Below are 13929 nucleotides of genomic sequence, written 5' to 3'. Positions count from 1 at the left end.
GATCGGGTGGTTTATTATCATCTATTCCTCTCCCTTAACCCTACCCATATCTTTGTACATTGCCCCTTTACTAAAATCCCCTCAGTTATCCACTCGATTTGCCATCAATTTCCTGCTATAACCATGATGGATTCCTAAATCTCATTTAATCCACTTTTAACACAGAGATTTTTGAAGCTGGGGTGGGGAGGATAATGGGAACTATGGAGATAAATTTGAAATACTTTCTTTCATTCTAACAGTGTCAAAAAATAAATACATTTTTAAAACTCCATTTTATTAAGCTTTGTTTTGGCACAATACACATCTTAAAAGCAAATAAAAAGAGAGCCATGTTCAAAGGGTTCTGGAGGCAGTTTGTTTATCTAGTAAGTCCATGATATTTAATTTTTAAGGAGTAATTAACTTACTGATATCTCAATGAGAGCTTTCCATTTATTGTTATGAAATCCTTGTTATAATTAGTCAAATAGTGGTTGGTGATATTTTTTTCTCTTGATGAAGTAGTTCCATGTGCCAAGTTTGGCTTAAGGATCGTTTCTCAAATAAAATTTGTGCCCTGGAATATTCAGACTATGTTAGCATCTGCCTCCCATTCCTGATCCCCATTTATCCTTCTATTCCACCTGGCTTTTCTTAATAAAGTTTACAAGCTTTCAATCGTCTTAAAGAATGTCTTCTCTGTTGCATGATGAGTTTTATGAAGGCAGGAACCAGGACTATTATGATAACTTCTGTATTCCAGCATATAGTTCAATGTATGGCACACAGTAGGTGCTCCATAAATACATCTGATGAACCAAAATGCTGCTAAAAATCTAATCCACTAAATCCAACAGGCTTTTAAAAAAAGTGTTTAGAATGTATCTTTCTTTGTATTTTCTGGACTTGATTGGAGTAGAAGAGGAACTTCATTTTCGTGTGTATGGAGGTGTATATGTATATGTATAGAAGGTATATATACATATATATGAAACTAATGGTATAGCATGCCAGTAAGTAATCCAGACCTGTGAAAAATTTGTTTTTGAGAGATTTACAGACTAGTTTTTATAAAAGACCTGCAGTAAATAACATAGGTCAAAGCAGAAGATATAGTCTAAGCTTCCCAGAGCAAGTAGGCATTAATCTCATTCTCAAAGAAAGGGTCAACCCTAAATTCTTCCCTTTTATATGCATAACACATAATTCCTAAGGCATATTCGAATATACTCACTCCATATACGTGTAGCTGCCTCAGAACTTATAAAAAATGTTTACTGTTACGTTGATGTAGTAAGCAAAATATAGAAATGATTTAAATATCTAAATTTTGCTATACTAAAACAAGAGTAACACAGCCATTATCAACAATAGAGTTGGAACTCACAGATATTATGTTTTCAAGAGAAGATGAAAAAATTAAAAAAACATCTGACATGATTTCCCTTAATGCAAAACTTAATTGTGTTGTTTAGGAATGAAGTCCTAGGCAGAAAAGCAAGACATGGTTCTTGAAATGTCATCATAATCATCTGTCAAGGAACTGAAGGATTAGAACCATGGACATCAGGGAGATTCCCGGTTCCTGACAATGTTCTATTTTTTAACTTGACTGATTGGTTATAAAGCATTTTGATTTTTAATTTTATCATTAAAGCAATTTAAGTGTGTTTATTTTCTATTTTCTATTTTATTATATGAGTATTAAAATAAAGGGAAAATAGTTATAAAGAAGTTATAAAGCATAATGTTCTATGAATGATAGAGTCTGAATATTTCAGGGCCAACTCATAGCTCTTCAACTCTCTAGTTGTATAAGATTGATCAAGATATTAAATCTCTCTAAAATCTATTTTATCATCTGTGAAGTGAAAATAAAACTCATTGTACAATCACGGGTGTTTTCCTGATGATTAAATGATACCTGATAGAAACAATAATGTTATTGTTTGAGCATAAACTTAGTCAGACCTACATGTTTGTCTCTTTTTTGCCTGTCTTTTTCCCTTGCAGAAGAGTTTTTATTTTTATTTTTTTTAGTTGTAGTCAGACACTATACCTTTATTTTATTTTTATGTGGTGCTGAGGATGGAATCCAGTGCCTTCCACATGTGAGGCAAGCACTCTACCACTGAGCTACAACCCCAGCCTGAGGTCTTGTTTTTTAATGAAGTGTTTCATTTTGATATAATTGTAGATTCACGTCCAGTTGTAAGAAATAACAGAGATCCCACGTGCCCTTTACTCAGATTCAGCCAATGTCAAAACTGTAGTACAAGATCTCAATGAGGATTTTGATATTTTTTCAGTCAAGACATGGAGAAGTTCAGTCATAAGACATAGGTTTATTTTTCATTCTCAAATTGAAATCTCCTTTCTAACCAACAATATAAGGGTAAGATAGTTCTTTGATAACAGGTTTTTATAAGTTTTTCATGGTGAACTCCACGATCCAAAGGTAGGCCTTTTTCTTTTTTCTGAGTGGGGACACTGTCTTACCATAATCCATACTAGCATATCCCAACCATAAGAGGGGTTTTTTGTTTGTTTGTTTTGGGTTTGTTTTGTTTTAAGTATACAAAACTATTACAGGTATTTTTCTCTTAGAATATAATAGGACTAGTGCTAAAATGTGGTATTACCACATCCCTGTTGTAGTCACAACTAGTTACTACATATTCAAGAAAACATGGCTTTTTAAATTGTTATTTTAGATTTTATTTTAGATTTGTTTTGTTTTGTTTTTTGGTCCTTAGGGGGACTCAACCACTGAGCCACACCTCCAGCCTATTTTATATTTTATTTAGAGACTGAATTGCCTAGCACCTCAATATTGCTGAGGCTGGCTTTGAACTCATGATCTTCCTACCTCAGCCTCCGGAGCTGCTGGGATTGATTACAGTTGTGTGCCACCTCACCTAGCTGGATATTTTTAACTCTTATTTTTTCTTACCTCCGTAGTCTTCCCAATTCCAATCTATACTACATGTGATTTTAGATTAACTTTTCTGTATATCACTTCATTATACTCTTTAGTCACTTCATAAAATATCAATGCCTCTCTTGCATATCATAAAATCCAAAGTCCTTGCAGTAGCATTAAAGGTCCCAGCCTTCCTTTGAAGGCTTTTTTTATTACTATATTTTATCCAACTGCAATAATAACAGCGAATATCAGTATATTCAAGATACTTTTACTAAACCTTTACTTTCTTATGTCTATATATTAGTAATAACATTTTCCTCAGGATTATCTTTCCAAATTATAAGCTTTTCTCATTCCACCTTTATGGCAGATGTAGCTGTACCATATAAAACATCAGCAAGAGACTCCACCTCTTTGTATAGAAGATCTAGCTACTCTAAAGACATGAGCAATGCCTTACCCAGGGTGATTGTTCTCTGCTAGAAGCTCCTGTATTTACCATGACTTAACTATGCCATTTGCCTGGTATAAAGGTTTTATGGTATTTATCATTCTTTAACTTTTGGGTTGTTATTTAATCACATGTATGCTCTATTTACTGCTATAAGAGTAAGTTCTTATTTTTTATTCTGTCACCCAAAATACCAAATGCAGTCCCCTGTAGGCAGTTTGACTTTCAATAAATGTATGTTAATATCTTCTTCATATTTCTCTTGATTGTTATTAGGACCACAGCATGTTCATCAGCTTTTGATATAAGATGTATTTTTAAAAATTTTAGAAAATTAGTCGAGAAAGATAAAATGGGAGTAATGACAACAGCAGAATGAGATTTCTGGGTTCCATGCCTGAATTCATATTTGTATGACCTTGGACAATAAATCTTCTAAGGCTTCATTTCCTCATCTTTATAAAAATACAAAACAGTTATTATTTCTTGGAGTTGTCTATTAGTGGAAAGATTCCACATAAAACATTTAATGGATTGATTCCAAGTAAGTAGTCAGAGCATTTTTTAATAATTTTAATTATTTTGTGTTCTATAATTTTGAAAATATTTACATGACATTTTAAGAACTTAGCTTTTTAATTTCTCCAAAGCCATTCATATATGTTCTATGTTCCAGTTATGAAAAAAGCTATCTCTTTGGCTTACAATAAAAATGCCCACTGCATTATTTTCTTTAGCTTTGTATGTTCAGTTTAGAAATCTGAGATCAATGAAATTTCAAATATTGTGAAATTATAATAGACTTGTTCCTTATTAAATCTGAATGTTTGAATCAAATTATGCAGTGTTCCAAACTTTAGTGATTTCATTTATATAAGAAACTCTGCTAATAAAAACAAGTTATAAAATATTTTGCCTCCATATCTTGATAAGAAATAAAGTGCTCTTTTGAGATGATTCAGCTTTTTTGTCCATGAATTTACCAGGAGGTTATCTATGTGCCCCTAATTCAGAGTTTTATAGGTAATGGCCTCGACCAAAGCAGATCAGAGGAAATGCTTACACTTGTCTCAGGCTCTCTTTTGCAGGGCATATGAGGCTTCTAGCTCTAAACTACATCAGTATTTCACTTTGACCTGACTTTGAGATCTAGTGATTGACCATTCAGGTCTGGATCCAAAGGCAGAAAACACAGAGAGGTGAATATCATTAGCCCTTTCATCTATAGCACAAGTTACATTAGCCCAGCTTCCTGATTCTGGGATAGGCCACTCTCATATTTCTGGTACTTGGCAAAGGCCTGATTGATCACTGATTTTATGTAATGTGACCAGAAAGGAATTTGGTATTATACCTCCCTTACTATAGTATAAAGAATGAATTATATGGAACATGATACACTAAGATATCTAAGTGGCTATTATCCTTAAGTGTGAGATGATGTCAGAATAGACTAGATGACCATGGAAATGAAGGTGGTAGAAATTAATCTGAAGTGTAAAGTCTTTGGGACTTGGTGATGGAGATGGTGTAGGGAATGTTGTGGAGGGAAGCATCAAGAATGACTTAGAGGCTGGTCATGGTGGTGCACATTTGTAATCCCAGACTCACAGGAGACAGAGGCAGGAGGATCATGAGTTCAAAGCTAGCCTCAGCAAAAGTGAGGCACTAAGCAACTCAGTGAGACCCTGTCTCCAAATAAAATACAAAATAGGGCTGGGGATGTGGCTCAGTGGCCAGGTGCCCCTGAGTTCAATCCCCAGTACCTCCCAACCTCCCCAAAATAGAATGACTTGGAGGGCAGACTAACTTATCTAGTGTCCACTGCTTCTACAATTTGGTTCTTCAATTCATCCCTCAGCCTGTTCTATGTTTGCTATCATATACTGTTTATCTACAGAATGAAGAGTAACCCAGTGGTGTATGCATGTGTGTGTGTGTGTGTGTGTGTGTGTAAAAAAGATGGACCTCTGTCTTGCCCTATTCTTGATGTATGCTGGATAGGAAAAGTTTTGAGCAGGTGAATTAACTGTCAAAATTCTCAATTTCAGTCTCAGCTCATTTGCTATCTTACTCATCATATTCTAAGCCCTTCTCTCAATAACTGTCTGTTCTTTCTGTATCCATAGTTCCAGATGTCATGGTTACCTAGTTTCTTAGCATAGACTGTTAGAGGTTAACTCATTAGAGTCAGGTAGACAAAAAAATAAAAAAAAATTTAAAAAAGTAACGTTGGAGAGACTGTCACTAAAGGAGGTTACAGATATTTAAAAAAAAAGAAAAAGAAAAAGTCTCAAGTAAGAGAATTTTACACTTTTTACCACCTCAGTGGTAAGGTGGAGCCACTGATAGGAGCTTGGTGAGTACCCTGTCTTTCATCAGTCCCCAAGGAATTACTGAATTAGAGACCATAGTCTTTGATGTCCACAATCGCAGTTTGAGTTTTCACAAAATGATTCAATTATATTCATTATGTTCTCCCTGAGAAGACAGGTAAGTGTATAGTACTTACTAGAAAGATTTTCTTCAAAAAACGGTTAAGACTTTAAAGTTCATACTTAAGGGCTGAGATTTAGTTATAATGAAAATTAAGTTCTATAAAATATCTCATTTTCCAATATGTCAGATAAATGAGATATTATGCACATAATCCTGGCATAAAAGAAATTCTCTGTTCCTCAATTATGTAAAAAAAGGGAAGTATTGATTTGGGTACTTTCTAATTCTGTTCAAAAGCAGGTCAAACAGATAGCATTTCAAGGGTCTTCCTGCTTCTTTAAGAGCTTCTGCAACACATTATTTGCACATAAGATTTTTTGTCAGGGATTAAATGATTGTTTCAGAGAGTGCCAGGCACATAGTAATTTTTTTCATTCTTATTACTGTGATTTTATCTATTTCTCTTCCCTAACTTTTCTATGTATTAGTTGGTTTTTCATTATGTATCTTTCATTTATAATTTTAATTCATTTGTGCTTTGTGTGTTAAGAGCTAAATGGCATTATATCAAACACTTTCTCTAAGTATACTTAGAGTCATCATAAATGGGCACACTAGAAAATAAAAGAGAACAGATACTGGCAGCCATACCATTTTTTGAAACCATAAGTGATACATAATAGTAAAAGAAAACTTGTCCCCCAAAAAAATTGGAAATAAAAGAAATGTACTTTAAAAATGTACTTAAACTATAAAAAGTTGTCTTCAGAAAAGAAAATGGGTTATAGGAATGGCCCTATTAAGAGCATTAACATTTTTTAAGAAAAGCTTAAATCTTAAGAGGATATATTGATCAAAAACTAATTGGTGAAAGAAAAAAAATGTGCTAAATATATAAGACAGAGAAATTTTGATATAAGAAGTTGAATTATTTTACTTTTGCTGATGATTGAACCCAGGGCTTTGTGCTTGCTAAGCACACACTTTACCACTGAGCTACACCCCAAGCCCCAGGAGTTGGATATTTCATATAAAGAGTTGGTTCAAAAGAGGTTGAAAGGGCTAAGAGAACAAAAGAGAAAAGGTAGCAGGCACTGGTTCATGAAGGATGATTGACAGGGCTGATTTTTGCTGCTGTATTTGCTGATCTGTCACTTGAGTTTTTATGGGATACTGGCCCATCCAGAAATGAAATACCAACAACATTTCACTCCCAAAGAGGCTTCCAGTGCAGAAGGGCTGCTTCTGCTGTCTGGAATGCTGGAGACTGTGGGTGCTCTGGCCCTGTCCTACAGAAGACAGCAAAGTCCTCAGTTCTTGAAGCTGGAAAATGGACATTTTCTCCAGATCGCCACTCTGTCCTCCTAGCAGTGCCCCCTCCCCACACCACCAATGGCAGAACCTAACAGAAAACCAGTAAGCAAAACAACTGGAAATGTAGTCCATAGACCTGCAGGCTCAATAGTACAGAGCAGAGCAGGGTAGGTTGGAGGCTGTTACATCAGATAAACAACCATCTTGATGCCTCCAACTTCAAACTCACACTTCTACTTTGTACTGCCTGCCACCACTGCAGTAGTCACTCTGTTTCTGCCTCACTTGTCCCAACCATGCTGTGTATGAATAATGATGCTGTCATTCTTGGTAGATGTCTGGGAGATGCTAACCCCCCTGTGTGGTTCTGACATATCCACCTGGATATTCAGCAATTTAAAAAATTAATTTACTAAACTGTAAATTAACACCTACTAACTTACATTACCTAAATCAACAGGGAAAAGGAGGAAAGAAATTTGGCTATAATGTACAAATCTCTATTTAATAAGAAAGAAAACATGAGAGCACCTATGATTTTTTTCCTATAATTAGTTGTGAAGCCATAGCAGTATTTACAACTTCTTCCCTTTGCTCTTGGGCAGTATCTCATTTGTTTGGGATTCTTTGCCTAGTGAGTTGTCCAATCTTGTATCATTAAAAGGCCTATGCCCTTAGTGGTCTTGTCTTTATTGGGCTTGGGTAGATTTACTTTCAATACTTACATAATTGGATCTTTTTACATAAAGAGATGCCCTTGGGGATGTCCTGAGTGTCGGCATGCAGGGGGATGCCTGCTTCACCTTTCATATAGTATCTTTCTATTTTCCTATTAGAATAGTTGCATGAAGTTTCCAAATGGCCAGATAATATTCTCAGATTCTTATTTGGTAGTATTTTTCTTATAACCCATACATCCTGTAGGAACCCCATATCCACAGGATGTTTCCACTCAGCTTGTCCTATGATGTAGAATCCAGTAAGCTGTAAGGTTAATGAGGATCATTGAAAGCCAAGCAATAAGTTCCATGGGTGTTATTCACTGCCTTACTTCCTTTGCTATGAATGGATTTCTTAATCAAAGGCAGTGCTGTGAGGACTATCCAGACCGTGAATGTAACATTCTATGAGTTCACCAAGATGACACTGCCAGACCATTGTGAGTAGGTCCAAGATGAGTAATTCCCTTGCAGGAGAGAGGGATTCTTGGAAAAAGGCTCCTAGTATTGTGGTTCTATGAGCAATGCTATCTGTGAAGTAATGATGGATGAAGGTTAGATGTACTCTCAGGAAATTCACAAGTTCACATTTTTGTGTCTATAAAGCTTAGAGCCAGACCTCCTAGAAGCCAACTATTAGGAATTGATAACCTTGACTTGGCTAGAGTGTTGTTTTAAAATTCTCCATCTCTGAGCTATACTTTAGTACTATCTTTTTAGCTATTTTTTCAGGTTTAGAGTTATCTCATTTTCCAAAAGTCATAAATTATACTCCATATTGTATGCTGATATTTTTTTACTTTCCAGCATGTTGATTAATTTATTCATTCAGTCAATATTTACTATGTGCCTACTATGTTTTAGACATGATGCTAAGCTGTAGAAATACCCAAGTTAGGAAAATTCTGTAGGGACCCTGAAGTCTATTGGGAAAGTCAAGCAACTAAACAAGGAATAATACTAATATTGTGATAAATGGATAAATGCTATGGTGGAACTGTGCTGTGTGCTATGGAAGAAGTAGCCAACTCCAGTCCTGGGGGAAGGCTATCAGACAAAGGAACATTTAAGATAATTCCTGAAGAACATACTCAGGGAGGCCACTGTAAAATTAGCCTCACTTTGAAAACAGTTATGATTAAGCATGAACTCAAAGTTTTGCTTCCTATAGTTCACTGTTTAGTCACTTTGGAAATTCAGTATTTCTGGTAAACATAGACCCTTGGTTGTGCTGATCCTTACCTTCCTTTTCATGAAAATATTTCAATTGAGTAAGTAAAACAATTATATTAAGTAGCCATTTCAACATATCATTGATGTCTCTAATAGTTGATTTCATGTAAATATGCATGATTTTCCTACTGAAATAATTTTAATTGATCATTAAAACCAACACGTCATAGTTTCTCTAACCCATTCATGAATGTACTTTGTACAATTCCTGCAGTGCTTAATGTGTAGGTGACTTAATGTTGTCATTGAGAACAGGGGCTCTGGAGTCAAAACACCTCGATTCAAATCCTGACTCAAATGCTTGCCTGCATTTGACCTGCATGTGACCTTTAGCAAGTTATCTAAACTCTGTGCCTCGGTTTTCTCACCTATAAAATGGTGGCAGTAATATTGCCTCTATTATGGAAAGGCTGAGAGGAGAGGGTTAAGAAGTCAGTGTATGTCGGCTGCTTAGGACAGTGCTAATGCACCAAGAGTAATATATAATGTAATAACAAATAAGGTCACTTTTTTTCAAGAGTACATCTATTAAGAATATCTACTTAGAAAGGAATAAATATCATAAATGTACTCCATTTATTCATTTTTGATCTGGAACATAAATGCCGGCACAAAATGATGTAGTAGCGTTCTCTGGCTGGAACTGTTGGGCTCTATTTCTGCCTCTATGCTAATTGGCTGGGGTAAAGCTTGCTTTATCCTTTGGAAAGAGACAGGGTTTAGACAAGGGGAGGTACCAGGCCCTAGTCAGTGACTCTGTGAAACTGGAACTCATATCATATTCATAAGATATTCTTTTTGTTGTCTAGAGGCCATACTAAAAGTCAATTATTATCTTCCCAGGTGTTATCACAAGTTATGGATTATATCTAGATGGTATATTAATTCACAATTCCTCAGAACCTAGCTGTCATGCCTATGGATTTGCCCCTGGGAGCTTACATTCCTTCAGAGTCAAAGCATGCACAGCCAAAGGTTGTGCTCTGGGCCCACTGGTAAGTACGTGAGTTTATATCCTAGGACATATCAAATGTCAATTGACACTGAATATCAAGGAAGAAGTAAGAGGTGGTAATGTACTCTCTGCATAGGTAGCCTTTCCAGCATAATGGGATCATTTAAGAGTTATTAGTATTTGGGTTGGGGATGTAGCTCAGTGGTAGAGAACTCATCCAGCATGCACCAGATTCTGGGTTTCATCCTAGTATCACACACAAAAAAAGAGTTACTAAGATTTTATGTTGAACATAAATTTTGAGACCGCACATAGGTCTAGGGAAAGACAGTGTATGCTATTTTACTAAAAGAAAGGCAAATTGGTAGTTTTAGCAGACTTATATACAATTTTACCTAATTCAGTGGCATATATAAGGTAGATGTTTTCCTTCCTACTAATGGCTCAACAACCAAGTAAGTTTAGAATTAAAAAGTGAAAATTGAAAACTTGTCATTGTCACATACGACAACTCTGCTCCCCAACAACTAGGATAATCAATTGAAAGGTTGAGTTTTTCTCATATCTTATAATAAAATATTTTTATTTCAATGATATGATATGCTTTCATAAGAACAGTATTTAAAATTATATTAATATCCACTCTTGATATCCACATTTCAGAAAACTATAATGTATATCTACATTTCATTAGGAGTTAAGAGCTTAACAAAATCATGCTTTTTATTCCAATATAATTATTTAAGTCCAACTAATAAAGCATAATTGTCATAGACTAGCATAGCATTGCTTAGTTTCGAGACATCACAGCATACTTTTATTTTTCTTAATTAATTAGATTTAACTTCTTTTTAGGGAAATACTCATTAGTTTTAGATGTTCTTTGGCAATGTTTGCTAATTCCCTACCATTTTAATGCACTCTGTCTTCATTGAAGAGTGTATTATAAAAATATTATCTTGAAAAACAGCTCTTTGGTTTAATTTTTTGCTGCCTTATTTTTGTGATCACCCCTCCCATTTCATTTCAGAGATTGGTTGCTTTCCAAGCAGCTAACATCACCCATCGGTGGAGCTGAGCTGTGGTCTTTATTGCCATTAAGGATTTTACAGCTCAAATTCCTCTGATGAATACTTACCCTTAAAAGCAGGTATGGCAATAGGCCAGCTTTTCTTCTCCATTCAAAAAAAAAAGAAAAAGAAACAAAACAAGACTTCACATGAGCTTGAAACACACACGTTCAAAATACAAATTTCAAAGTGTTCTTCTGGCTACTAAATTGGCTCCCACATCATCTCCTGATGTCTTGGCATCTTTAAACAAGGGGGACTCAGTTATCGATCTGTGTCCTGTGCAGATAGTAGGTGATGGTAACCTTAAGAAATCAAATGCCACAGTGTCCTGATGGGAAGGGGAAAAACAGAATTGGATTGTAAAAACTACTCTGCCACAGCCCTGTCCATTCTAGACTCAATCCTGACTTACAGCACAGAAGGATCTTTCTCACTGCAGTACTTTTCTTTATCCTGTAGTCAGTATGCAAACGCTTTTCTCTAGTCAATGATCCATCTCTAATCACTGGGATTGAACAACAATGTCTTCATTTAGAACAAGTCAACTATACGCTGCCAAGAAGTTAAAATTCCTGGTCCTTCATTGGTTTCAGAAATAATTTTGTGCCAATTACAATACGTATTATACCTTTGGAAACTGCATAATGGATTATTCTATACAGTCCTGGAAATCTACCACAATCCTGAAGGATATTACAAATCCAGTTCTGTTGTGTTGATGATTCTTTTTAATGTGTCCTTACTCATTTAAGAAATCTATGAATCAGTCTTCAGAGTCACAGTTTACTATCATTAAATTATAATGTGATATTCAAAAAGATTCATCCAAACATAGCAGTAGAGTATGCATTTCTCTTAAAGATATTCTTTATTTAAAGCTCAGTGTCACAGCATTTTAAATTAAAATTTCATTGACACCTCAAAATTTTTCATTTTTATTCTTAATTTATTTGCTGTAGAAATCAAAGAATAAAATATTTGAAGAGTCTAATTTTTGTTCATATAATGATAATCATTAACAATTGTTTTTTTTTCTTTTTAGAAGAAGTCTGTTTATTTTATATCTTCTAACTATTTAATACCATTATTATCCATGCATGCAGGGAAATACTGTTCAATGTTTTCTATAACAAATATACTTTATAATCTCTAATGTGTTAGAGTTCACCCTCAAAATTGGCAAGTTGCTAAAATAATTTTTAAAAATAGTAAAAAGGGGGTTGCACAAATTTGGTATAAGAGAGTGTTTTAAAGTACATGCATATAATTTGATAACAAATTATATATTATCATTTTAGTGTTGTATTAGCTCCAAAGGTTTTGTTTTCCTGGACTGACAAAAGTTAACTGTTACTGGTGGTTCAGGTAGAATTAATCTGAACCAGTCTAATTCTCCTGTGGTTTGTTCATTTCTTGCCATTTAAATCGTATATTGATATTTGATAAATTCTAATGTAAAAAAAAAGTTTGCAATGCCTTGGATTCTAATTTGAAGATGCTAATGTGCATTGTCAAATTAAATGCACCAATTGGGGGTTTATGAGTATTTGGAACAATGAACAAATTAATATATAATACAATAGCAAAGGATTTTTAAAGTGGTTTCACACTTCAGAAAATCACTTTGCTCCATGATGTTCCCACCCCCTTAACCAATGTTAGATAATACTAGTGGGTCCTAATTCTGAAAATTTTACAACTGTGTCTGGCCTTGGAACATTCATTGGATCGATTTTCCAGGGGTCATCTTAAAGATGAGGTGGAAAACTGCAGGTCACTGCTATATGATATAGCTAAAAAGCTGCCTCGGTTTATTAGTGATGACATGCTTACACAGACAAACACACCCAGAAGCCTACACACATTCATTTTTTGTAGAGATGCAAATCAATTTGTTATGTAAAACATCTAAATCTTTTTTTATGTTTTTTTTTTCTGGAACTGGGAATTGAATTCAGTATTTTACATATAATATGTAAGCACTGAACTACATCTTCAATTCAAATTTTAAAAAATTTTACTTTGAGACTGGGTCTTGCTAAGTTGCCCAGGCCATCCTTGAACTTGTGATCCTCCTGCAATAGCCTCACAGGTAGCTGTGATTATAGGCATGAGCCCTCATGCCTGCAATAATATCTAAATATTAATGGCAATATATGTTATGATCAAGAAAGTACCATATCGAGAACTGCTCTAAACCAGTTACTCTTTGACAAACATAATTATTTTACTAAACCTCAGATTTCTCAACTATTACAAAGGGAATTAATGCCTACCTTAAAAGGGGTTGTTATGAAAGATCAAATAAAATATTTACACAAGAATTTCTGGAAAATGGTACAGTTTTCATTAGCAATGGATTTGCTATTAAAATGCTTGTTTTTATTACATATTGGCTCTTGAATGCTCTTTCTGTGTCAAAAAGGTTTCTAGGTCAAAGTCAAGTGCCTATTTAAAACTCCTTTTAAAGCAAAGTAGATAAATAAAAACATAAAATTAAAGAAAAGCCCAAATCAGAGCAAAATAACACAATTTCCAAATTTACTATCAAGTAAAAGCTGGAGTATCTATTCAGATACTGAAGGAAATAAATTAAAAATACTTATTTTGAATTAACCAGTTATTTGAGGTAACTGGAATTACCCTTAATTATTTAACTTTTTGATTTTTATTTTATTGGGAACACTTAAAAATCATTTTCTACACAATAATTTGAACCACACATGTAGACATAATAAAACTGCATTATTATGAAATATTAAAATGATGAAAAGATATTTTTAAATCTTGTTTTTTTATCATTTTTTGTATACAGTTATTAGACTAATAAAAATTTT

General features: G+C 34.4%; 1 protein-coding gene across 1 annotated transcript in view; it reads left to right on the top strand.

Moving 5' to 3' along the window:
* Positions 1–13929, top strand: part of Ush2a (usherin) — a 763436-nt gene that overhangs the window by 436303 nt on the left and 313204 nt on the right. The window contains exon 35 of the mRNA XM_046438452.2: positions 9908–10059. Coding sequence (XP_046294408.1) covers positions 9908–10059 — 152 coding nt within the window. The remainder of the gene's footprint in view (positions 1–9907; positions 10060–13929) is intronic.

This window comes from Marmota monax, unplaced genomic scaffold, assembly GCF_021218885.2.
Source record: "Marmota monax isolate L192 unplaced genomic scaffold, Marmota_monax_Labrador192_F-V1.1 WCK01_AAM20220418_F8-fsc00118, whole genome shotgun sequence".
NCBI lineage: Eukaryota > Metazoa > Chordata > Mammalia > Rodentia > Sciuridae > Marmota > Marmota monax.
The sequence above is the reverse complement of the archived record's forward strand: the minus strand, read 5'-3'. Positions and strand labels throughout refer to the sequence as shown.